This window comes from Aythya ferina (assembly GCF_964211825.1).
Source record: "Aythya ferina genome assembly, chromosome: 30".
Taxonomy (NCBI): Eukaryota; Metazoa; Chordata; class Aves; order Anseriformes; family Anatidae; genus Aythya; species Aythya ferina.
In genome coordinates, this window is record NC_140327.1 from 1,743,007 (window position 1) to 1,768,002 (window position 24,996).

At 52.1% G+C, this 24,996-nt stretch overlaps 3 protein-coding genes across 10 annotated transcripts in view; all 3 read left to right on the forward strand.

Moving 5' to 3' along the window:
* On the forward strand, positions 1–18,564 carry LOC311425354 (butyrophilin subfamily 2 member A2-like). Of its 4 annotated transcripts, XM_084501207.1 has the most exons (17): positions 1–80; positions 176–196; positions 2,444–2,464; positions 4,229–4,249; positions 4,361–4,381; positions 4,494–4,514; positions 5,006–5,026; positions 5,138–5,158; positions 5,265–5,285; positions 5,378–5,514; positions 5,622–5,779; positions 6,269–6,420; positions 6,527–6,547; positions 6,640–6,660; positions 6,765–6,785; positions 6,893–6,913; positions 7,030–7,050. In XM_084501207.1, the coding sequence occupies exons 1-10, from the start codon at positions 38–40 to the stop codon at positions 5,500–5,502; spliced, it is 336 nt and encodes a 111-aa protein (XP_084357333.1). In that variant the 5' UTR covers positions 1–37; the 3' UTR covers positions 5,503–5,514; positions 5,622–5,779; positions 6,269–6,420; positions 6,527–6,547; positions 6,640–6,660; positions 6,765–6,785; positions 6,893–6,913; positions 7,030–7,050. The 4 variants fall into 4 exon arrangements, with proteins under 4 accessions (XP_084357333.1, XP_084357330.1, XP_084357331.1 ...); XM_084501204.1 differs by lacking the exons at positions 1–80; positions 176–196; positions 2,444–2,464; ... (12 more) ...; positions 6,893–6,913; positions 7,030–7,050 and adding exons at positions 2,472–3,108; positions 3,731–3,751; positions 7,778–7,798; ... (3 more) ...; positions 8,323–8,355; positions 8,532–9,398; XM_084501205.1 differs by lacking the exons at positions 1–80; positions 176–196; positions 2,444–2,464; ... (11 more) ...; positions 6,893–6,913; positions 7,030–7,050 and adding exons at positions 7,778–7,798; positions 7,893–7,913; positions 8,025–8,045; ... (1 more) ...; positions 8,323–8,355; positions 8,532–9,398 and having other exon boundaries at positions 5,222–5,285.
* The window catches only part of LOC311425297 (butyrophilin subfamily 3 member A2-like), a 38,105-nt gene continuing 26,194 nt past the window's right edge, over positions 13,086–24,996 (forward strand). For 2 of the 5 annotated variants that reach the window (XM_084501041.1, XM_084501042.1), the window contains exons 1-3: positions 13,086–13,479; positions 13,885–14,232; positions 24,288–24,569. In XM_084501041.1, coding sequence (XP_084357167.1) covers positions 13,350–13,479; positions 13,885–14,232; positions 24,288–24,569 — 760 coding nt within the window. In that variant the 5' untranslated portion in view covers positions 13,086–13,349. Of the gene's footprint in view, positions 13,480–13,884; positions 14,233–22,829; positions 23,230–23,636; positions 23,985–24,287; positions 24,570–24,996 lie in introns of those variants that run through there. The other 3 variants (XM_084501046.1, XM_084501045.1, XM_084501044.1) reach the window with 3 other exon arrangements.
* LOC311425369 (E3 ubiquitin-protein ligase TRIM15-like) overlaps positions 17,070–24,996 on the forward strand; it is a 12,581-nt gene continuing 4,654 nt past the window's right edge. The window contains exons 1-2 of the mRNA XM_084501241.1: positions 17,070–17,078; positions 17,195–17,215. The gene's annotated coding sequence lies outside the window, so the exon portion shown is untranslated. The remainder of the gene's footprint in view (positions 17,079–17,194; positions 17,216–24,996) is intronic.

Sequence of the window (24,996 nt, forward strand, 5' to 3'; positions counted from 1 at the left end):
GTCATCGCAATGGGATGGGAAGCTGTTCCCTCTCACCATGATTTTCTTCTCATTTTTAGCGCACCAGTCTGCAAGACTGAGTGAGTGTCTGGCCCCAAACCCAAAGAAAATGAGTTCTTGTCATGTAATGAGAATCTGTACTCTCTCACCAAGTATTTTTGCTTTTCTTTTGCAGAGGATCTAACTGCAGAGCTGGGTGAGTGTCCCTCCCCAAAATGAAGGCATTTGGGCCCTATTGGTGGACAGTGTGGGATGGGAAGTTGTCCCTTTCTATCATGCATTCTTTTTGCTTTTGTTTGACAGTGAGAAAGAATAAAGAATGCAGTGAGTATCGTCCACCACAACAAAACACTATGGGGTCCAGTGATGGAATGAGAAGCTCTCCCCTCTCATCAGGCATTTCTTTTCTCTCCCCGTCTTTTTTTCTTTTCTTCAGAGGAACAAGAAGCAGAGCTGGGTGAGTGTCCTCAGGGCAACACAAAGGCAATGTTCAGGGGAGGGTGGGAAACTGGGACAGAGCAGCCCTGGGTTGGCCCCTCACCCTGATGGGGGAGTGGGGAGTGTGGGGCTGCCCTGAGCATGGCACATAGCCAGGATGGCTGAAAAAAAGGGGGATCAAGATGGGAACGGGGAGCGAGCTGCAGGGCTGCTCCGCTCTGCACTGATGCTTCCGGGACCGGGATGTCCTCTATACGTCCCCATTCACTTCCACTTGTCTTTTGGTGACATCATACTGGAAGCTACACAAGATTGTGTGCTGGTTGTTCTGCTTGCACAAGCCATGCTCCCAGATGAACTTCACTCACTATTAGTCTGGTCCCTCCTTTGGGAGCAAAGTTACCTTTGGCCACTTCCAAGAAGAATAAATTTTGGAGCGTAGCCATGGGAGCAGGCATATGACGAGAAGCTGTCCCCTCTGATCTTGCATTGCTTTTCTCTTTCTTTTGCAGAGGAAAAGAATGCAAGGCTGGGTAAGTCTCCATCTGCATCTGAATGTATTTGGGGTCATCGCAATAGGATGGGAAGCTGTTCCCTTTCACCATGATTTTCTTCTCATTTTTAGCACAACAATCTGCAAGACTGAGTGAGTTTCTGGCCCCAAACACAAAGAAAATGAGTTCTTGTCATGTAATGAGAATCTGTACTCTCTCACCAAGTGTTTTTGCATTTCTTTTGCAGAGGATCTAACTGCAGTGCTGGGTGAGTGTCCTTCCCCCAAATGAAGGCATTTGGGCCCTATTGGTGGACAGTGTGGGATGGGAACTTGTCCCTTTCTATCATGCATTCTTTTTGCTTTTGTTTGACAGTGAGAAAGAATAAAGAACGCAGTGAGTACCCTCCACCACAACAAAACACTATGGGGTCCAGTGATGGAATGAGAAGATCTCCCCTCTCATCGGGCACTTCTTTTCTCCCTCCCCCCACCTTTTTTTGTTTTCTTCAGAGGAACAAGCAGCAGAGCTGGGTGAGTGTCCTCAGGGCAACGTGAATGTGATGTGCATCGGGGGGTGGGCAATTGGGACAAAGCAGCCCAGGGCTGGCCCCTCAGCCTGACGGAGGAGTGGGGTTGGCTGGGGCTGGGCCTGCCGTGGGCACGGGACATAGCCGGGATGGCTGAAAGGAACGGGGATCAAGGTGGGGACGGGGAGAGAGCTGTGGGGCTGGTCCGCTCTGCACTGACGCTTCTGGGACAAACTCTTCCCCATTGACTCTCATTTGATGTTTGGTGACATCATACTGGAAGCTACACAAGATTGTGTGCTGGTTGTTCTGCTTGCACAAGCCATGCTCCCAGATGAACTTCACTCACTATTAGTCTGGTCCCTCCTTTGGGAGCAAAGTTATATTTGGCCACTTCCAAGAAGAATAAATTTGGGGGCGTATCCATGGGAGCAGGCATATGACGAGAAGCTGTCCCCTCTGATCATGCATTGCCTTTGCTTTCCTTTTGCAGCGGAACTGGCTGCAGAGCTGGGTGAGTGTCCCTCCCCAACGGAAAGAACTTCATGTCTTCCGATTGGAGCTATGGGAGGAGAAGCTTTCCCCTCTGATCATGCATTACTTTTCTCTTTCTTTTGCAGAGAAAAAGAATGCAAGGCTGGGTAAGTCTCCATCTGCATCTGAATGTATTTGGAGTCATCGCAATGGGATGGGAATCTGTTCCCTCTCACCATGATTTTCTTCTCATTTCTAGAGCACCAATCTGAAAGGCTGCGTGAGTGTCTGGCCCCAAACCCAAAGAAAATGAGTTCTTGTTATGTAATGAGAATCTGTACTCTCTTACTAAGTGTTTTTGCTTTTCTTTTCTTCAGAGGAACAAGAAGCAGAGCTGGGTGAGTGCCCATCCCTCCCCCAAATTAAGGAATTTTGATTCTAACAGTGGGCATTTTGAGAAAGCAAGATATCCCTTTCCATCATGTTTCCTTTTTGCTTTTTTTGACAGTGAGCAAGGATACAGAACTCGGTGAGTATCCTGCACCACAACAAAGAGTATGGGGTCCAGCAATAGAATGAGAAGCTCTCCCCTCTCATCAGGCATTTCTTTTCTCTCCCCGTCTTTTTTTTTTTTCTTCAGAGGAACAAGCAGCAGAGCTCGGTGAGTGTCCTCGGCAACACGAAGGCAATGTTCAGGGGAGGGTAGGCAACTGAGTCAGAGGAGCCCTGGGGTGGCCCCTCACCCTGATGGTGGAGTGGGGAGTGCGGGGCTGCCCTGAGCATGGCACATAGCCAGGATGGCTGAAAAAAAGGGGGATCAAGATGGGGACGGGGAGCGAGCTGCAGGGCTGCTCCGCTCTGCACTGATGCTTCCGGGACCGGGATGTCCTCTATACGTCCCCATTCACTTCCACTTGTCTTTTGGTGACATCATACTGGAAGCTACACAAGATTGTGTGCTGGTTGTTCTGCTTGCACAAGCCATGCTCACAGATGAACTTCACTCATTATTAGTCTGGTCCCTCTTTTGGGAGCAAAGTTATATTTGGCCACGTCCTAGAAGAATAAATTTTGGAGCGTAGCCATGGGAGCAGGCATATGACGAGAAGCTGCCCCCTCTGATCATGCATTGCCTTTGCTTTCCTTTTGCAGCGGAACTGAAAGCAGAGCGGGGTAAGTGTGCCTCCCCAACAGAAAGAATTTCATGTCTTCCAATGGGAGCTATGGGATGAGAAGATTTCCCCTCTTATCATGCATTGCTTTTACTTTTATTTTCCAGTACAAAAAGATAAAAGGCTGTGTGAGTGTCCCTCCCCAAACTGAAGGAATTTGTGCTCTTCCCGTGGAAGTAGCCATGGGATGAGAAGTTGTCCCCTCTGATCATGCATTGCCTTTGCTTTCCTTTTGCAGCGGAACTGAAAGCAGAGCGGGGTAAGTGTGCCTCCCCAACAGAAAGAATTTCATGTCTTCCAATGGGAACTATGGGAGGAGAAGCTTTCCCCTCTGATCATGCATTGCTTTTACTTTTCTTTTCCAGTACAAAAAGATAAAAGTCTGGGTGAGTGTCCCTCCCCAAAATGAAGGAATTTGTGGTCTTCCCATGGAAGTAGCCATGGGATGAGAAGTTGTCCCTTCTGATCATGCATTGTCTTTGCTTTCCTTTTGCAGCGGAACTGTCTGCAGAGCTGGGTGAGTGTCCCTCCCCAATGGAAAGAACTTCATGTCTTCCAATGGGAGCTATGGGAGGAGAAGCTTTCCCCTCTGATCATGCATTGCTTTTCTCTTTCTTTTGCAGAGAAAAAGAATGCAAGGCTGGGTAAGTCTCCATCTGCATCTGAAAGTATTTGGGGTCATCGCAATGGGATGGGAGTCTGTTCCCTCTCACCATGATTTTCTTCTCATTTTTAGCGCACCAGTCTGCAAGACTGAGTGAGTGTCTGGCCCCAAACCCAAAGAAAATGAGTTCTTGTTATGTAATGAGAATCTGTACTCTCTCACCAAGTATTTTTGCTTTTCTTTTGCAGAGGATCTAACTGCAGAGCTGGGTGAGTGTCCCTCCCCCAAATGAAGGCATTTGGGCCCTATTGGTGGACAGTGTGGGATGGGAAGCTGTCCCTTTCTATCATGCATTCTTTTTGCTTTTGTTTGACAGTGAGAAAGAATAAAGAACGCAGTGAGTATCGTCCACCACAACAAAACACTATGGGGTCCAGTGATGGAATGAGAAGATCTCCCCTCTCATCGGGCACTTCTTTTCTCCCACCCCCCACCCCCCATTTTTTGTTTTCTTCAGAGGAACAAGAAGCAGAGCTGGGTGAGTGCTCATCCCTCCCCCAAATTAAGGAATTTGGGTTCTAACAGTGGGCATTTTGAGAAAGCAAGATGTCCATTTCCATCATGCTTTCTTTTTGCTTTTGTTTGACAGTCAGCAAGGATACAGAACTCGGTGAGTATCCTGCACCACAACAAAGAGTATGGGGTACAGCAATAGAATGAGAAGCTCTCCACTCTCATCAGGCATTTCTTTTCTCTCCCCATCTTTTTTTTTTTTTCTTCAGAGGAACAAGCAGCAGAGCTGGGTGAGTGTCCTCGGCAACATGAAGGCAATGTTCAAGGAAGGGTAGTCAACTGGGTCAGAGCAGCCCTGGGGTGGCCCCTCACCCTGATGGGGGAGTGGGGAGTGTGGGGCTGCCCTGAGCATGGCACATAGCCAGGATGGCTGAAAAAAAGGGGGATCAAGATGGGAACGGGGAGCGAGCTGCAGGGCTGCTCTGCTCTGCACTGATGCTTCCGGGACCGGGATGTCCTCTATACGTCCCCATTCACTTCCACTTGTCTTTTGGTGACATCATACTGGAAGCTACACAAGATTGTGTGCTGGTTGTTCTGCTTGCACAAGCCATGCTCCCAGATGAACTTCACTCACTATTAGTCTGCTCCCTCCTTTGGGAGCAAAGTTATATTTGGCCACTTCCTAGAAGAATAAATTTTGGAGCATAGCCATGGGAGCAGGCATATGACAAGAAGCTGTCCCCTCTGATCATGCATTGCTTTTGCCTTTCTTTTCCAGCACAAAAAGATAAAAGGCTGGGTGAGTGTCCCTCCCCAAAATGAAGGAATTTGTGGTCTTCCTGTGGAAGCAGCCATGGGATGAGAAGTTTACACCTCTGATCATGCATTGTCTTTGCATTGCCTTTTCCAGTGGAACTGGCTGCAGAGCTGGGTGAGTGTCCCTCCCCAACAGAAAGAACTTCATGTCTTCCAATGGGAGCTATGGGAGGAGAAGCTTTCCCCTCTGATCATGCATTACTTTTCTCTTTCTTTTGCAGAGGAAAAAAATGCAAGCCTGGGTAAGTCTCCATCTGCATTTGAATGTATTTGGAGTCATCGCAATAGGATGGGAATCTGTTCCCTCTCACCATGATTTTCTTCTCATTTTTAGCACAACAATCTGCAAGACTGAGTGAGTGTCTGGCCCCAAACCCAAAGAAAAAGAGTTCTTGTCATGTAATGAGAATCTGTACTCTCTCACCAAGTGTTTTTGCTTTTCTTTTGCAGAGGATCTAACTGCAGAGCTGGGTGAGTGTCCTTCCCCCAAATGAAGGCATTTGGGCCCTATTGGTGGACAGTGTGGGATGGGAAGTTGTCCCTTTCTATCATGCATTCTTTTTGCTTTTGTTTGACAGTGAGAAAGAATAAAGAACGCAGTGAGTACCCTCCACCACAACAAAACACTATGGGGTCCAGTGATGGAATGAGAAGATCTCCCCTCTCATCGGGCACTTCTTTTCTCCCTCCCCCCACCTTTTTTTGTTTTCTTCAGAGGAACAAGCAGCAGAGCTGGGTGAGTGTCCTCAGGGCAACGTGAATGTGATGTGCATCGGGGGGTGGGCAATTGGGACAAAGCAGCCCAGGGCTGGCCCCTCAGCCTGACGGAGGAGTGGGGTTGGCTGGGGCTGGGGCTGCCATGGGCACAGGACACAGCCGGGATGGCTGAAAGGAACGGGGATCAAGGTGGGGACGGGGAGAGAGCTGTGGGGCTGGTCCGCTCTGCACTGACGCTTCTGGGACAAACTCTTCCCCATTGACTCTCATTTGATGTTTGGTGACATCATACTGGAAGCTACACAAGATTGTGTGCTGGTTGTTCTGCTTGCACAAGCCATGCTCCCAGATGAACTTCACTCACTATTAGTCTGGTCCCTCCTTTGGGAGCAAAGTTATTTTTGGCCACTTCCAAGAAGAATAAATTTGGGGGTGTATCCATGGGAGCAGGCATATGACGAGAAGCTGTCCCCTCTGATCATGCATTGCTTTTACCTTTCTTTCCCAGTACAAAAAAATAAAAGGCTGGGTGAGTTTCCCTCCCCAAAATGAAGGAATTTGTGGTCTTCCTGTGGAAGCAGCCATGGGATGAGAAGATTTCCCCTCTGATCATGCATTGCCTTTGCTTTCCTTTTGCAGTGGAACTGGCTGCAGAGCGGGGTTAGTGTCCCTCCCCAACAGAAAGAACTTCATGTCTTCCAATGGGAGCTATGGGAGGAGAAGCTTTCCCCTCTGATCATGCATTACTTTTCTCTTTCTTTTGCAGAGAAAAAGAATGCAAGGCTGGGTAAGTCTCCATCTGCATCTGAATGTATTTGGAGTCATCGCAATGGGATGGGAAGCTGTTCCCTCTCACCATGATTTTCTTCTCATTTTTAGCGCACCAATCTGCAAGACTGAGTGAGTTTCTGGCCCTAAACCCAAAGAAAATGAGTTCTTGTCATGTAATGAGAATCTGTACTCTCTGTACTCTCTTACCAATTATTTTTGCTTTTCTTTTGCAGAGGATCTAACTGTAGAGCTGGGTGAGTGTCCCTCCCCAAAATGAAGGCATTTGGGCCCTATTGGTGGACAGTGTGGGATGGGAACTTGTCCCTTTCCATCATGTATTCTTTTTGCTTTTGTTTGACAGTGAGAAAGAATAAAGAACTCAGTGAGTATCGTCCACCACAACAAAACACTATGGGGTCCAGTGATGGAATGAGAAGATCTCCCCTCTCATCGGGCACTTCTTTTCTCCCTCCCCCCACCTTTTTTTGTTTTCTTCAGAGGAACAAGCAGCAGAGCTGGGTGAGTGTCCTCAGGGCAACGTGAATGTGATGTGCATCGGGGGGTGGGCAATTGGGACAGAGCAGCCCAGGGCTGGCCCCTCAGCCTGACGGAGGAGTGGGGTTGGCTGGGGCTGGGGCTGCCGTGGGCACTGGACACAGCCGGGATGGCTGAAAGGAACGGGGATCAAGGTGGGGACTGGGAGAGAGCTGCGGGGCTGCCCCGCTCTGCACTGACGCTTCTGGGACAGACTTCCCCATTCACTCTCATTTGTTCTTTGGTGACATCATACTAGAAGCTACACAAGTTTCTGTGCTGGTTGTTCTGCTCGCACAAGCCATGCTCCCAGATGAACTTCACTCACTATTAGTCTGGTCCCTCCTTTGGGAGCAAAGTTATATTTGGCCACTTCCAAGAAGAATAAATTTGGGGGTGTATCCATGGGAGCAGGCATATGACGAGAAGCTGTCCCCTCTGATCATGCATTGCCTTTGCTTTCCTTTTGCAGTGGAACTGAAAGCAGAGCGGGGTTAGTGTCCCTCCCCAATGGAAAGAAATTCATGTCTTCCAATGGGAGCTATGGCAGGAGAAGCTTTCCCCTCTGATCATGCATTGCTTTTCTCTTTCTTTTGCAGAGGAAAAGAATCTGAGGCTGGGTAAGTCTCCATCATCATCTGAAAGTATTTGGGGTCATCACAATGGGATGGGAAGCTGTTCCCTCTCACCATGATTTTCTTCTCATTTCTAGCGCACCAATCTGCAAGACTGCGTGAGTGTCTGGCCCCAAACCAAAGAAAATGAGTTCTTGTCACGTAATAAGAATCTGTACTCTCTCACCAAGTGTTTTTGCTTTTCTTTTGCAGATGAACTAGCCACAGAGCTGGGTGAGTGCCCATCCCTCCCCCAAATGAAGGAATTTAAGTTCTACCAGTGGGCATTTTGAGAAGGCAAGATGTCCCTTTCCATCATGCTTTCTTTTTGCTTTTGTTTGGCAGAGAAAAAAGATGCAAAGCTCAGTGAGTATCCTGCAGCATAACAAAGCAGTTTGGGGTTCAGGCATGGGGCGAGAAGCTCTCCCCTCTCATCAGACATTGCTTTTGCATTCTTTTTCCAGGGGAACAATCTGCAGGGCAGGGTGAGTACTCTTGAGCTTGAGCCCAAGGGCAATGTCAAGGTGATGTGCAGGGGAGGGTGGGCAGCTGGGACAGAGCAGCCCAGGGCTGGCCCCTCACCCTGCCCACACCCACTGGGCACCAGCCATGGGCTGTGACCAGCTCTCCCCTCTCCTTCCAGCATGGAGAAAGTTTCTGCTGCCTCACTATACAGGTAGGTGTGCATTGGTTTGCCCTCTGCAGTGCTTCTCCTTCCGTTGCTGGGGCATGTTCAGGAGCCAAGAGGTGCCCCATCTCCTCCCTGTGGGGCAGCTCCTGGCCCCGAGCTGGGGAAAGCCTGCCCAGGGCTGAGCTCTGCCCCTGATGGCCTGGCTCCTTCTGTCCCTGCAGGGAAGGTGACCCTGGATCCAGACACGGCTCATCCCATGCTTGTTGTGTCTCAGGACAACAGCAGTGTGAGACGGGAAACCGAACGGCAGCAGGTGCCTGACACACCGGAGAGATTTGACACTAGTTGCTGCGTTCTGGGCCGTGAGGAGTTCAGAGAGGGGAGGCACTGCTGGTTGGTGGAGGTGGAGGGAGAGGGGCTAAAGCATTCAGGGTGGGCTATGGGGGTGGCCAGGGCATCTGTGGAGAGGAAGAAATGGATCAACATGAGCCCTGAAGAAGGGATCTGGGCTGTGGAATACTGTTATGAAAACCTCAAGTCTCTCAAATCTCCTCCCACCCCCTTGTCCCTGTCCCCTGTCCCCACGAGGATCTGGGTCTGTCTTGACTGTGCCCAGGGTCAGGTGTCTTTTATAAATCATGACAATAGGGTCGAGATCTTCACTTTCACAAATGTCTTCCTGAAAGGGGAGAGCATGCGCCCCTGGTTCTGGCTGGGGACAGATGGAATTCAGCTGTGCCTGAGGGACAGCACCCTGTAGACCCTGTCCCCAGCCCTGCGGAGCTCCTGCCCTTCTCCAGCCACTCCTGCATCACCTCTCCTTCATCCTGCAGGAGCAGTGCAGGAATGAGGGGCAGTGGGGCCAGGGGCTGCCCTGTGTTTCTCCCTGCACGCTGAGGCCTGTGGCAGATGGTGGGGGTACTGACTTCAGGCAGCCCTTTTACTTCATTTTTGGGAACGCTGTTTCTAACTCCAGTGATGAATTTGGCTTTGGGTGTGAAAGCATGAAGTATATAGCAGGAATTTAGATGTAAAAGAATTAGTAATACTACTTGTAAATAAATAAATCAACTTCTGAACATGGAAAATCCCAGCGTGTGAATATTTTAAATCATTATTGAAGGAAGCCACATACCCCCAAAAGAACAGGAAACTTGAAGTGGCAGGGCAGAAAAGTCCAGTGGAAGCTGGATTTGAGCCGGAGCGTGGCTACAGTGGGGGGCAGCGAAGCTGTTCTCATGGTTGGATGCTCTGGGACCAGGATGCTGCAGGGCTGGGATGCTTTCTGAGTTGGATTCTGTGGGAGCGCTTGGGGGAGGCAGGATGCTGTGGAATCCATCCCATGAAGGACAGGGAAAAGCACAGGAAAGGACTGGGTCTGTGGGAATCTTGAAGAAAGTGGAGCTCGGGGAGCTGTGGTGCTTTGGGCTCTGCCCTGCACATGTCTCATGTGCTGGGGCACAAGCCCTGCTGGCACCCATGGGTCTCACCCTGCCTCTGAGCCCCTGCAGGCAGCACAGGGGCTGCAGCAGCTCTCCACACTCCTCTCCCCTCTGCTTGCACTGCTTGCAGACCCCAGGGCAAGGGATGTGGTCACCGTGTGCTGCCGGCCAGTGCAGGCCACCTTTGCCTCCTAGGCTGGGGTTGCTCTGTGCCTGGTGCTGAGCATGAGCAGCCTGTGGGGACTCCTTGTTCCCCCCTCTGGAGCACAACAAGGCAGAGCAGCAACAGAACTGTGGCAAGTGTACCCTGGGGTGAATCGAGCACGGCATTGCTTGTCGGTTGAGGGAAGTGATTGTCCCGCTCTGCTCTGCGCTGGTGCGGCCTCATCTCGAGTACTATGTGCAGTTCTGGGCACCACAGTACGAAGAGGACTTTAAACTGTTGGAGAGTGTCCAGAGGAGGGCGACGAAGATGGCTGAGGGCACTGGGCCTGTTCAGCCTGAAGAAGAGGAGGCTGAGGGGGGACCTCATCATGGTCTACAACTTCCTTGCAAGGGGGAGTGGAAAGGCAGGTGACCTATTCTCTGTGGACAACAGTGATAGGACCTGCGGGAATGGCATTAAGCTGAGGCAGGGGAAGTTTAGTCTGGACATCAGGAGGGGGTTCTTCACCAAGAGGGTGGTTGCACACTGGAACAGGCTCCCCAGGGAAGTACTCACTGCACCAAGCCTGTCTGAATTTAAGAAGCGATTGGACTGTGCACTTAGTCACAGGGTCTAAACTTTTGGGCAGACCTGTGCAGTGCCAGGAGTTGGACTTGATGATCCTTACGGGTCCCTTCCAACTCGGGATATTCTACGATTCTATGATTCTATAAAATAAAGTTTTGCACACGAAGATGGAGTCTGGCAGTGGCATTTGCTGGGTGCTTTCTGTCCTGAGGCTTTGCTGCCTGGGAAGGCGTCTTGCAGCAGACCATCTCCTTGGTGTTGGTCCTGGGAGTCAGAGCCAGGAGGAACTGAAGCTCCAGCTGCCCCACTTCCCCAGCTGGTGCCTGGGACCCCCTTGTTCCACCTGGGTCATTGCCCTGCCCTGGGGGCACCCAAAGAGCTTCCAGCCTCCATCACACAGGCTCTGCAGAGGCTGTGCCCACAGGAAGCATCACCAGCTCCTGGAAGTCTTCCAAGCAGAGGCAGCAGGTGGCCTCAGACTTCAGCCCTAGATCAAAGAATCATTGAAGTTGGTGTGGTGGTTTTACTGTGCTCGGCAGCTAAACACCACAACTGCTGTCTCACTCCCCCTCCCTACATGAGGAGGGGAAGAAGTAAAGTAAAGAACAGCTCACGGGTTGAGGTAAGGATAACTTAATTAAAGGGAAAAAAAATATTAAGGAAATGTTATTGTTAACTAAGCAATTTAATTAAAGGGGGAAAAAAAAAAAAAAGAAAAAAGGAAAAAGGGGAAAAAGAAAACAGGAAAAAAGGAAAGGGGAAAAGGGAGGGGGAAAGGGAAAAACAAACAAACAAACAAATCCAATAAAGGCTATGTGGAAGTGTAGAGGAAAGAAATTACTCTCTACTTCCCACAAATGAGCGATGATTGACCATGGTATGGAATATCCCTTTCGTTGGTTTAGGTCAGCATGCTCTGGTGATGTTTCCTCTCACTTTTTTGCCCACCCCCTAGGAGGGTTAGAGAGAGTCCCGATGCTGTGCCAGCACTGCTCAGCAGCAGACACAACACTGGTGTGATACCACTGCTGTTCTAGCTCCAAGTGCAGAGCACAGCACTGTATGGGCTGCTGCAGGGAAAGTTAACATCCCAGACAGACCCAGTACAGTTGAAAAAGACCTCTAAGGTCATCACTGCTACGCCACTGCCATGCCTGCAAAATCCCTTCCAAGTATGCAAGGATAGAGTCATTTTCCACTGCAAAAACACCTTCTGCTGCAAAATCACATCTTTGTTTCTCACATCTGGGCCAACCACCTCTCTGCCACCACTATTACCCACTAAACCATGTCCCTAAGCACCACGTCCAACTTTTCCTTAAACGCCCCCAGGGACAGTGACTCCACCAACTCCCAGGACAACCCCTTCCAATGCCTAACCATTCTTTCTGAGAAGAAATTTCTGCACTCTTGGCTCACGTCTCCTTGGTCCTGCAGGAGCAGGGCAAGAATGAGGGGCAGTGGGTCCAGAGGCTGCCCCACACTCCTCCCTGCATGCTGAGACCTGCGACAGCTGGAGGGGGAAATTCAGACTTCAGGCACGCCTTTGCTTCATTTTTTAAAACCCCATTTCTGGGCTCCAGTTCTCCATTTTAACTCCATTTATGAATTCGGCTTTGTGCGTGAAAGCATGAATTATTTAGCATGAATTTTGATGTAAAAGAATTAGCAATACTCCGTGTAATTAAATAAGTCAACTTCTGAACATGGAAATTCCAAGTGTGGGAATATTTTAAATCACTACAAAGGAAGCCGAGGCAATCGGCTCCAGGGCAATGCGTCCTGCAGCAGAGTGGGGGATCGAGGCATGCAGGGGTTTTCCTTCATCGAGGCTATTCGAGGAATCCAAGGGAGCTGCTAGGACTCAGCGGCCCTTGTGAGGCCAGCTGATGAGGCATAGGAGGATCCAGAAGCCTCCTTTCTGTCATATAAAGGCAGAACCCTGGGGAGAGTGAGAGTCCAGGAGCGCGGTGAATGGAGCATGGCGTGTCGGTCAGGGCATGGCACGGCAGTTTGCATGGCAGTGCTTGCAGGCAGGACGAGCAAGGTCGAGCAGGGTTGGTCATATCTCTGTTCTGGGAAGGATCTTCTGCTGAAGAAATGGTGTCCACTCGCCACATCTGCCAGTCTGCAGCTGAAACCCAAATGGGGGGTCCGCAACCTCCCTGGGTAGATGCCTCCCCACAAACAGACCTCCTGAGGATGGGAAGAGCAGCCCAAACTCTCACTTCCAGGGAGCACCAGTCTCTGGAGGTCCCCTTAGGGCCTGAAGGCAGAGGTGGATGTCGTGGGTGCAAGTGTGCCCTCAGCTGGGTGAGCTCTTCAAACAGGTGGCTCAGTTGGGAGAGGAGCTCACCACGCAGCATAGCATGTGGGAATCTGAGCAGGAGAATGATAAATGATATTATATGCTGATACTTGGTCTGGAGAGGCTCCTGCTGGGGACAAGCCCCTTGTGCTTGCTGATGGCATTGGGCAGGGCACCCAGATGCCATGCGATGGTGGTGCCAGGCCTCTAGAGCTCCCAGGACACTTGCTCCCATTGCCCCAGGGACAAAGGTGCTCCCAGAGGGTTATTGCAGGCAGGAACTGGGCAAAGGTTAGGGAAGTTGGGCGTAGCCTTGTACTTTCCACATCTCGACTGGGTGCAGTGAGGGACCTCTCTGTCGGTGGGACTCCCTTGGAGAAGAACCCCTGGGGGCTGCCTGCTGTGTCCCCCAGCCCATGATAAGCGCAGGCTCTGCGCCCTGCCCAAGGCACTGCTGGCTGTGGCTATTTGTGTCTGAGCCCAGGGTGACTCCTTCCCCATCCGCCTGTGGTGCCTGCAGCCCCTCGGTCCCCTCTCTCTTCTGCTCCAGCTTCTGATGCCAGCTCCTGCTCCTGCTGCAGCACAGATGGGGCTCTCCTGGGTCTGCGGCCACCCCAGCCTCACCTTCCATGCCAGGGGCCTCCTGACTTTCCTCGTCACTCTGCTCCTCCTCTGGCTGGGCTCAGGTAGGATCCTGTGGGGCTGCTGGGGGCTCTCCCCCCTGGGACTGGCGGACGTGCTGCTGTGGGGTAGGGGATCAGCCGTGGGACAGGGGGGACCTGAGCCCACAGCTCGGGCTCCTCTGGGTTTCGCTTTCCCTTTGGTTCTTCCATGCAATATGGGCGCTGCCTTTGCTGCCCTTTCTGGCTCTTCTTAACCTGCCTGAATGCTGCAGAGAGGACTCCCACTCCCAGCACCTCTCCTTCTCCTGCACGTCCTCCCTCTCCCTCTCCTGTTGCCCCAGTATGCAACAGGACAAGGCGGACACAGCACACACCAACTCACGCACAGCTCGCCCTTTGTCACTCACTGACCCTAAATTTATGATGGCAAAATCTTACCTCCTCTCTTTACCCTTCTTCATGACCCAGCCCAGCTCGGAGTGGTGGGACCAGACCAGCCTCTCACTGCCACCGTGGGGCAGGATGTCGTGCTGCCCTGCCACTTGTCCCCTCAACGCGATGCTCGCAGCTTGGAAGTCAGATGGATCCGGGACAAGTTCTCTGAGACAGTGCACCACTACCGCAATGGAGAGGACCTGTATGGGGAGCAGATGGGGGCATATGCCGGGAGGACAGAGTTGTCCAGAGCTGGTCTCTCTGCTGGAAGCCTGGACTTGCGAATCACGGGGCTGAGACCCTCTGATGATGGCCAGTATGTCTGTATTGTGAAAGACGGTGATGCTTATTATGAAGCAACGGTGAAGCTGGTGGTGTCAGGTTAGTGGCTAGATTGATGCTTTAAGGAGATTGTGCAGGTGTTCCTGGCCCCTGCACTTGTCCTGAGCTGTGAGAAGTCAGGGTCTTGCTTTTCTAATCCCAGGCATTTAAATACAGCCCTATTCCTTGTGCCTTCTCTCAGCTCCCTTCTTCCACAACGTCCAGCCCTGGATGGTGGCTTTGGCTCTGGTCCTGGTGCTTTTGGCTGTGTCCATTGGCCTCGGTGTTTATTTCTTTGTAAAGAAAAGTAAGTGGGCAACGCAGGGATGGAGCGGAGGGAGGTGTTCTGCAGGGACCCCCTTGGGTCTGGAGCGGGGCTGAGCCCTGGCCCAGGGAGGTGCGTAGGAGGAGGAAGGGAATGTTCTCCTGGGGATCCCAAAGGCCTTAGGATCGTTTTGGGTGGGAGGCCAGGGAACATGGCTGCAGCGTGGGGCTGGTGGCAAGGCGCAGCCCCCCTGCACATGTTCCCACCCAGCAACCAAGCTGCTCTGCTCACCACCTCTTCCTCCGCCTTTGCTTTTCAGCGGCACAGAGCCGAAAGCTGGGTGAGTCCTTGCAGTCCCTGTCCCCAGCCCCTGGGGAAGTGGTGTCCCTGTGGGAGGGCCTGGTCTGGGTGGGCTCTGGGGGCTTGTGTGCTGGTGGCTCGGGGGTGCTGGAGGAGCAGCTGGAGCCTGGGGTGGGAGTGGGGAGTGCTGGGGCTGGGGCTGCCCTGAGCACGGGACAGGGCCGGGATGGCTGAAATGAACAGGGATCAAGGTGGGGACAGGGAGCGAGCTGCGGGGCTGCCCCGCTCTGCACTGACACTTCTGGGACAGGGACGTCCTCCACCCATCCCCATTCACTTCCCCTTGTGTTTTGGTGGCACAGTGCAGAGAGCTGCACAAGTGTCTATCCTTAATGCTCCAGGAGCACAAGCCTTGCTCAAAGCTCGGACTTGCTCCCTGTTAGTCCGGTCCGTCCCAAACTCGGAGGAAGGTGCTCTGTGCACACTCACCTCAGAAAAATAATTAAGGGTGTAGCTATGGGAGTAGCCATGGAATGTGAAGCACTGCCTTCTGGTCACACATTGACTTTTCTTTCCTTTTCCATTTAAAAAGCTGGAAAGTTAGGTAAGTCTGCATTCATAAACCCTATGTTTTCCCATAAGCATCAATCAGATGAGAAGTTCTCCCTTCTTATCCTGCTTTGCTTTTGCTTTCCTTTTCCAGCGGAACGAGAAGCAGAGTTGGGTGAGTGTCCATGTGCTTGGGTCCCAGGGCAAGGCCAAGGTGCTATTTAAGGGAGGGTGGGCAGCTGGGACTGAGCACTCCAGGAATTTTCTCTTTCTTTTCCAGATGAATACCGTGCAAAGGCTGGTAAGTCTCCATAAAAATCTGAAGGGATTTGAGGTGTCGCAACGTGATGAGAAGCTGTTCCCTCTCAGCATGCCATTTTTCTTCTCATTTACAGTGCAGCTATCTGCAAGACTGCGTGAGTCTCTGTCCCCGTACCCAAAGAAAATGGGTTCTCATCATGTAATGAGAATCTGTACTCTCTCACCAAGTATTTTTGCTTTTCTTATGCAGAGGATCTAACTGCAGAGCTGGGTGAGTGTCCCTCCACAAAATGAAGGAATTTGGGCCCTATTGGTGGGCAGTGTGGGATGGGAAGTTGTCCCTTTCTATCATGCATTCTTTCTGCTTTTGTGTGACAGTGAGGAAGGATACAGAACTCAGTGAGTATCCTGCACCACAACAAACAGTATGGGGTCCAGCAATAGAATGAGAAGCTCTCCCCTCTCATCAGGCATTTCTTTTCTCTCCCTGTCTTTTTTTGTTTTCTTCAGAGGAACAAGCAGCAGAGCTGGGTGAGTGTCCTCGGCAACACGTAGGCGATGTTCAAGGGAGGGTGGGCAACTGGGACAGAGCAGCCCAGGGCTGGACCCTCACCCTGATGGGGGAGTGGGGAGTGCGGGGCTGCCCTGGGGATGGTACATGGCCAGGATGGCTGAAAGGAACGGGGATCAAATTGGGGACAGGTAGCGAGCTGCGGGTTTGCCCCGCTCGGCACTGATGCTTCCAGGACAGGGACGTCCTCCACCTGCTCCCCATTCACTTCCACTTGTCTTTTGGTGGCATCGTACTGAAAGTTGCACAAGTTTCTGTGCTGGTTGTTCTGCTTGCACAAGCCATGCTCACAGATGAACTTCACTCACTATTAGTCTGCTCCCTCCTTTGGGAGCAAAGTTATATTTGGCCACTTCCAAGAAGAATAAATTTTGGAGCGTAGCCATGGGAGCAGGCATATGACAAGAAGCTGTCCCCTCTGATCATGCATTGCTTTTGCCTTTCTTTTCCAGAACAAAAAGATAAAAGGCTGGGTGAGTGTCCCTCCCCAAAATGAAGGAACTTGGGGTCTTCCCATGGAAGCAGCCATGAGATGAGAAGTTGTCCCCTCTGATCATGCATTGCCTTTGCTTTCCTTTTGCAGCGGAACTGAAAGCAGAGCTGGGTGAGTGTCCCTCCCCAACGGAAAGAACTTCATGTCTTCCAGTGGGATCTATGGCAGGAGAAGCTTTCCCCTCTGATCATGCATTGCTTTTCTCTTTCTTTTGCAGAGGAAAAGAATGTAAGGCTGGGTAAGTCTCCATCATCATCTGAAAGTATTTGGGGTCATAGCAATGGGATGGGAAGCTGCTCCCTCTCACCATGATTTTCTTCTCATTTCTAGAGCGCCAATCTGCAAGACTGCGTGAGTGTCTTGCCCCAAACCCAAAGAAAATGAGTTCTTGTCATGTAATGAGAATCTGTACTCTCTCACCAAGTGTTTTTGCTTTTCTTTTGCAGAGGATCTAGCCACAGAGCTGGGTGAGTGCCCATCCCTTCCCCCCACCAAATGAAAGCATTTGGGTTCTAACAGTGGGCATTTTGAGAAGGCAAGATGTCCCTTTCCATCACGCTTTCTTTTTGCTTTTGTTTGGCAGAGAAAAAAGATGCAAAGCTCAGTGAGTATCCTGCACCATAACAAAGAAGTGTGGGTTTCAGGCATAGGGTGAGAAGCTCTCCCCTCTCATCAGATATTGTTTTTGCTTTCTTTTCCAGAGGAAGAAGCTACTGCAAAGGGTGAGTGTTCCTGAGCTTGAGCCCAAGGGCAATGTCAAAGCAATGTGCAGGGGAGGTTGGGCAGCTGGGACAGAGCAGCCCAGGGCTGGCCGCTCACCCTGCCCACACCCACTGGGCACCGGCCATGGGCTGTGATCAGCTCTCCCCTCTCCTTCCAGCATGCGAAAATTTTCAGCTGTCTCATAATAGAGGTAGGTGTGCACTGGGTTGCCCTCTGCGGTGCTTCTCCTGCCCTTGCTGGGGCATGTTCAGGAGCCAAGAGGTGCCCCATCTCCTGCCCCGTGGGGCAGCTCCTGGCCCTGAGCTGGGGAAAGCGTGCCCAGGGCTGAGCTCTGCCTCTGATGGCCTGGCTCCTTCTGTCCCTGCAGTGAAGGTGACCCTGGATCCACGCACGGCTCATCCCATGCTTGTCCTGTCTCAGGACAACTGCAGTGTGAGATGGGAAAGTAAATGGCAGCAGGTGCCCAACGCCCCGGAGAGATTTGACACTAGATGCTGCATTCTGGGCTGTGAGGAGTTCAGAGAGGGGAGGCACTTCTGGGAGGTGGCATTAGAGGGGGAGAAGGGAAAGTATTCAAGTTTGGCTGTGGGGGTGGCCAGGGCATCGGTGAAGAGGAAGGGGGAGATCAACATGAGCCCTGAAGAAGGGATCTGGGCTGTGCAGTACAATGAGGGGCAGCTCACATCTCTCACATCTCCTCCCACCCCCTTGTCCCTGTTCCCTGTCCCCACAAGGCTCTGGGTCTGTCTGGACTGTGCCCAGGGGCAGGTGTCTTTTATAAACCCTGACAGTTGGATCAAGATCTTCACTTTCTCAGAAGTCTTACTGAAAGGGGAGAGCATGCGCCCCTGGTTCTGGCTGGGGACGAATGCCCAGCTGTGGCTGAGGGACAACACCCCGTAGACCCTTTCCCTCCCTTGGGGGGCTCCTGCCCTTCTCCAGCCACTCCTGCATCACCTCTCCTTCATCCTGCAGGAGCAGTGCAGGAATGAGGGGCAGTGGGGCCAGGGGCTGCCCTGTGTTTCTCCCTGCACACTGAGACCTGTGGCAGATGGTGGGGGTACTGACTTCAGGCAGCCCTTTTACTTCGTTTTTGCGAACCCTGTTTCTAACTCCAGTGATGAATTTGGCTTTGGGTGTGAAAGCATGAAGTATATAGCAGGGATTTAGATGTAAAAGAATTAGTAATACTACTTGTAAACGAATAAATCAACTTCTGAACATGGAAAATCCCAGTGTGTGAATTTTTTAAATCATTATTGAAGGAATCTGCATACCCCCAAAAGAACAGGAAACTTGAAGTGGCAGGGCAGAAAAGTCCAGTGGAAGCTGGATTTGAGCCAGAGCATGGCTACTGTGTGGGGCAGCGAAGCTGTTCTCATGGTTGGATGCTCTGGGACCAGGATGCTGCAGGGCTGGGATGCTTTCTGAGTTGGATGCTGCAGGAGGGCTTGGGGGAGGCAGGATGCTGTGGAATCCATCCCATGAAGTATGGGGAAAAGCACAGGAAAGGACTGGGTCTGTGGGAATCTTGAAGAAAGTGGATCTTGGGGAGCTGTGGTGCTTTGGGCTTTGCCCTGCACAGGGCTCCTGTGCTCTGGCACAAGCCCTGCTGGCACCCACTGGTCTCACCCTGCCTCTGAGCCCCAGTGGGCAGCACAGGGGCTGCAGCAGCTCTCCACGCTCCTCTCCCCTCTGCTTGCACTGCTTGCAGACCCCAGGGCAAGGGATGTGGTCACTGTGTGCTGTTGGCCATTGCAGGCCACCTTTGCCTCCTAGTTTGGGGTTGATCTTTGCTCTGTGCCTGGTGCTGAGCATGAGCAGCCTGTGGGGGCTCTTTGTTCCCTCCTCTGGAGCACATCAAGGCCTAGCAGCAACAGAACTATGGCAACCGTATCCTGGGTTGCATCAAGCACGGCATTGCTCGTCGGTTGAGGGAGGTGATTGTCCAGCTCAGCTCTGTGCTGGTGCGGCCTTACCTTGAGTACTGTGTGCAGTTCTGGGCACCACAGTACAAGAAAGATGTGAAACTATTGGAGAGTGTCCAGAGAAGGGCCACAGTGATTGTGAAGGGCCTAGAATGGTAGATGTATGAGGAGCAGCTGAGGGCACTGGGCATGTTCAGTCTGAAGAAGAGGAGGCTGAGGGGAGACTTCATTGCAGTCTACAATTCCCTCGCGAGGGGGAGTGGAGAGGCAGGTGACCTATTCTCTGTAAACACCAGTGATAGGACCCATGGGAATGGCATTAAGCTGAGGCAGGGGAAGTTTAGGCTGGACATCAGGAAGAGGTTCTTCACAAGCAGACTGCACCAAGCCTGTCTGAATTTAAAAAGCGATTGGACTGTGCGCTTAGTAACAGGGTCTAAACTTTTGGGCAGACCTGTGCGGTGCCAGGAGTTGGACTTGATGATCCTTATGGGTCCCTTCCAACTCGGGATATTCTACGATTCTATGATTCTGTGAAATAAAGTTTTGCCCACGAAGATGGAGTCTGGCAGTGGCATTTGCTGGGTGTTTTCTGTCCTGAGGCTTTGCTGCCTGGGAAGGTGTCTTGCAGCAAACCATCTCCTTGGTGTTGGTCATGGGAGTCAGAGCCAGGAGGAACCAAAGCTCCAGCTGCCCCACTTCCCCAGCTGGTGCCTGGGACCCCCTTGTCCCATCTGGGTTCATTGCCCTGCCCTGGGGGCACCCAAAGAGCTTCCAGCCTCCATCACACAGGCTCTGCAGAGGCTGTGCCCACAGGAGGCATCACCAGCTCCTGGAAGTCTTCCAAGCAGAGGCAGCAGGTGGCCTCAGACTTCAGCCCTAGATCAAAGAATCATTGAAGTTGGTGTGGTGGTTTTACTGTGCTCGGCAGCTAAACACCACAACTGCTGTCTCACTCCCCCTCCCTACATGAGGAGGGGAAGAAGTAAAGTAAAGAACAGCTGACAGGTTGAGGTAAGGATAACTTAATTAAAGGAAAAAATTATTAAGTAAATGTTATTGTTAACTAAGCAATTTAACTAAAGGGGAAAAAAAAAAAAAAAGAAAAAAGGAAAAAGGGGAAAAAGAAAACAGGAAAAAAGGAAAGGGGAAAAGGGAGGGGGAAAGGGAAAAACAAACAAACAAACAAATCCAATAAAGGCTATGTGGAAGTGCAGAGGAAAGAAATTACTCTCTACTTCCCACAAATGAGCGATGATTGACCATGGTATGGAATATCCCTTTCGTTGGTTTAGGTCAGCATGCTCTGGTGATGTTTCCTCTCTCACTTTTTTGCCCACCCCCTGGGAGGGTTAGAGAGAGTCCCGATGCTGTGCCAGCACTGCTCAGCAGCAGACACAACACTGGTGTGATACCACTGCTGTTCTAGCTCCAAGTGCAGAGCACAGCACTGTATGGGCTGCTGCAGGGAAAGTTAACATCCCAGCCAGACCCAGTACAGTTGGAAAAGACCTCTAAGGTCATCACTGCTACGCCACTGTCATGCCTGCAAAATCCCTTCCAAGTATGAAAGGATAGAGTCATTTTCCACTGCAAAAACACCTTCTGCTGCAAAATCACATCTTTGTTTCTCACATCTGGGCCAACCACCTCTCTGCCACCACTATTACCCACTAAACCATGTCCCTAAGCACCACGTCCAACTTTTCCTTAAACGCCCCCAGGGACAGTGACTCCACCAACTCCCAGGACAACCCCTTCCAATGCCTAACCATTCTTTCTGAGAAGAAATTTCTGCACTCTTGGCTCACGTCTCCTTGATCCTGCAGGAGCAGGGCAAGAATGAGGGGCAGTGGGGCCAGTGGCTACCCTGCACCCCTCCCTGTATGCTGAGACCTGCACCAGCTGGTGGGGGGCACTCAGACTTCAGGCACGCCTTTGCTTCATTTTTGAAAACCCCATTTCTGGGCTCCAGTTCTCCATTCCTAACTCCATTTATAAATTTGGCTTTGTGCGTGAAAGCATGAATTATTTAGCATGAATTTCGATGTAAAAGAATTAGCAATACTCCGTGTAATTAAATAAGTCAACTTCTGAACATGGAAATTCCAAGTGTGGGAATATTTTAAATCACTACAAAGGAAGCCGAGGCAATCGGCTCCAGGGCAATGCGTCCTGCAGCAGAGTGGGGGATCGAGGCATGCAGGGGTTTTCCTTCATCGAGGCTATTTGAGGAATCCAAGGGAGCTGCTAGGACTCAGCAGCCCTTGTGAGGCCAGCTGATGAGGCATAGGAGGATCCAGAAGCCTCCTTTCTGTCATATAAAGGCAGAACCCTGGGGAGAGTGAGAGTCCAGGAGCACGGTGAACGGAGCATGGCGTGTCGGTCAGGGCATGGCATGGCAGTTTGCACAGCAGTGCTTGCAGGCAGGGCGAGCAAGAAAGCATAGCTGAGAACACCATCACTCTAAGTAACGGCAGGGAAACTCTCATGATCTGTCCCAATACAACAGGAAGTGTTCTAGAAATGCAATACGACCAACAGCTCAGCTGAAATGCCTCTACACCAATGTACGCAGCATGGGAAACAAGCAAGAGAAATCGGAAACCATGGGGAAATTAGACAAATATGACCTGATTGCTATCACAGAAACATGGTTCTTCCGGAGTCTACTACAGGCTGCCTGATCAAGGGGAGCCTATGGATGAGGCCTTCTTGCTTCAACTACAAGAAGCATCGTGCTCACATGCTCTCATCCTGATGGGGGACTTGAACCACCCGAATGTCTGCTGGGAAAACTACACAGTAGCCTTTAAGCAATCCAGGAGATTCCTAGAGTGCGTTGAGGATAACTTCCTGGTAAAGGTACTAGAGAAACCAACCCAACGAGAAGCGTTACTTGACCTGGTGCTCACCTATGCGGGCAAGCTCATTAAAGAGGTCAAGACTGGAGGCATTCTGTGCTGCAGTGACCACGCCATGGTTGAGTTTGTGATCTCCAGGAATGTGGGCCTGGCAAAGGACCAAGGCAGGACCCTGAACTTCAAAAGAGCAAATCCAAGCTATTTAAAGACCTAGAGGATGAGATCCCCTGGAATACCATCCTATGGGACAAAGGAGCTGAGGAGAGCTGGAGACTCTAAGGATGTTTGCCTTAGAGCGCAAGAACTCTCCATCCCTCTGCGAAAAAAGACGTGCAGGGAGGGCAGACAACTGGGATGCCAGAGTAAGGAGCACACAGGATCAGTTCGGGAAGGATGGCATCCATTGGGAGGGACCCCATGAGGAGCAGGAGCAGAGTGAATTGAGAAGGAGTGGTGGAATCGAAGCATCAGGGAAAGACTGCAGTCCCTGTACCCCAGACAGTGAGCTCAGTCAGTGGCATTCCCTTGTGATCTGGAGAGGCTCTTGCTGGGGACAAGCCCCTTGTGCTTGCTGATGGCACTGGGCAGGGCACCCAGCTGTGATGGGATGGTGGTGCCAGGCCTCTAGAGCTCCCAGGACACTTGCTCCCATTGCCCCAGGGACAAAGGTGCTCCCAGAGGGTTATTGCAGGCAGGAACTGGGCAAAGGTTAGGGAAGTTGGGCGTAGCCTTGTACTTTCCACAGCTCGACTGGGTGCAGTGAGGGACCTCTCTGTTGGTGGGGCTCCCTTGGAGAAGAACCCCTGGGGGCTGCCTGCTGTGTCCCCCAGCCCGTGATAAGCACAGGCTCTGCGCCCTGCCCAAGGCACTGCTGGCTGTGGCTATTTGTGCCCGGGCCCAAGGGGACTCCTTCCCCATCTGCCTGTGGTGCCTGCAGCCCCTCGGTCCCCTCTTTCTTTTCCTTCAGGTCCTGATCCCAGCTCCTGCTCCTGCTGCAGCACAGATGGGGCTCCCCTGGGGCTGCAGCCACCCCAGGCTCACCTTCCATGCCAGGGGCCTCCTGACTTCCCTTGTCACTCTGCTCCTACTCCAACTGGGCTCAGGTAGGATCCTGTGGGGCTGCTGGGGGCTCTCTCCCTTGGGCCTGACAGACTTGATGATGTGGGGTAGGGGATCAGCTTTGGGCAGGGGGGACCTGAGCCCACAGCTCAGCCCCCACTCGGATTCACTTTCCCTTTGGTTCTTCCATGCAATACGGGCACTGCCACGGCTGCCCTTTCTGGCTCTTCTTCACCTACCTGAATGCTGCAGAGAGGGCTCCCACTCCCAGCACACCTCCTTCTCCTGCATGTTCTCCCTCTCCCTCTCCTGTTTCCTGGGTGGTTTCCCATGGGACAGGGGGGACGCAGAACACAACAACTCATGCACAGCTCGCCCTTTGTCACTCACTAACACTAAATTTACAATGGCAAAATCTCACTACCTCTCTGTGCCCTTCTTCATGACACAGCCCAGCTCAGAGTAGTGGGACCAGGCCAGCCTGTCACTGCCACTGTGGGGCAGGATGTCGTGCTACCCTGCCACTTGTCCCCTCAACGGGATGCTCGCAGATTGGAGGTCAGGTGGATCCGGGATGATTTGTCTGAGATAGTGCACCACTACCGCAATGGAGAGGACCTGTATGGGGAGCAGATGGGGGCATATGTCGGGAGGACAGAGCTGCCCAGAGATGGTCTCTCTGCTGGACGCCTGGACTTACGAATCACAGGGCTGAGACCTTCTGATGATGGTCAGTACGTCTGCATCGTGAAAGATGGTGATGCTTATGATGAAGCAACGGTGAATCTGGAGGTGTCAGGTTAGTGGCTGGATTGATGCTTCAAGCAGATGGTGCAGGTGTTCCTGGGTTTGTGTGTTTCACCCAGATCACTGTCCCATGCTCATGACCATCAAAGACGCTGTTCAAGGACTTGAGTCTGATGGAGATTCTCCTCCATGGTCTGTGAATGCATGGAAGAGTGCATGCATGGAGGGGCTGGCCTGAGAGCCATGGGGGCCGTGGCTGGATCTGGGCTGTGTCTGGCATGGGAGCAGATGGGGTCTTTGCCTTGGAACTCAATCCCCCCCCAAGTCAAGCCCCAGCCAGATGCTCTTTCCCCAGCCACAGGCACTGACCCCCATCTCTCCCTGGGGGGCTACGAGGCCGGAGGCGTCCGGGTGCTGTGTCGATCGGCCGGCTGGTACCCGCTGCCACAGCTGCTGTGGAGGGATGCTCGTGGGCAGCACCTGCCCTCGGACCCCCAGACAAATTCCCAGAACCAGGAGGGGCTCTTTGAAATCGAAGGCGCCGTCATCGTGACCGGGAGCGTGGAGGGGCCCTTGTCCTGCGTGGTCAGGAGCAGCCGCCTCCAGCAGGAGTGGAAATATTCCGTGCACATCGCAGGTACAAATGGCACAGCCATGGGGAGGTGTTCCTGGCCCCTGCACTTGTCCCGACCCAGGAGAAGTCTGGGTCTTGCTTTTCTAATACCAGGCATGTAAATACAGCCTGTTTCCTGGTGCCTTTTCTCAGCTGCCTTCTTCCACAATGCCCAGACCTGGATGGTGGCTCTGGCTCCGGTCCTCGTGCTTTTGGTGGTGTTAATTGTCGTACTTCTTTATCTCCTTCGAAAGAAAAGTAAGCTGGCAGTGCAGGGATGGAGCGGAGGGAGGTGTTCTGCAGGGACCCCCTTGGGTCTGGAGCGGGGCTGAGCCCTGGCCCAGGGAGGTGCATAGGAGGAGGAAGGGAATGTTCTCCTGGGGATGCCAAAGGCCTTAGGATGGTCTTGGGTGGGAGGCCAGGGAGCATGGCTGCAGCGTGGGGCTGGTGG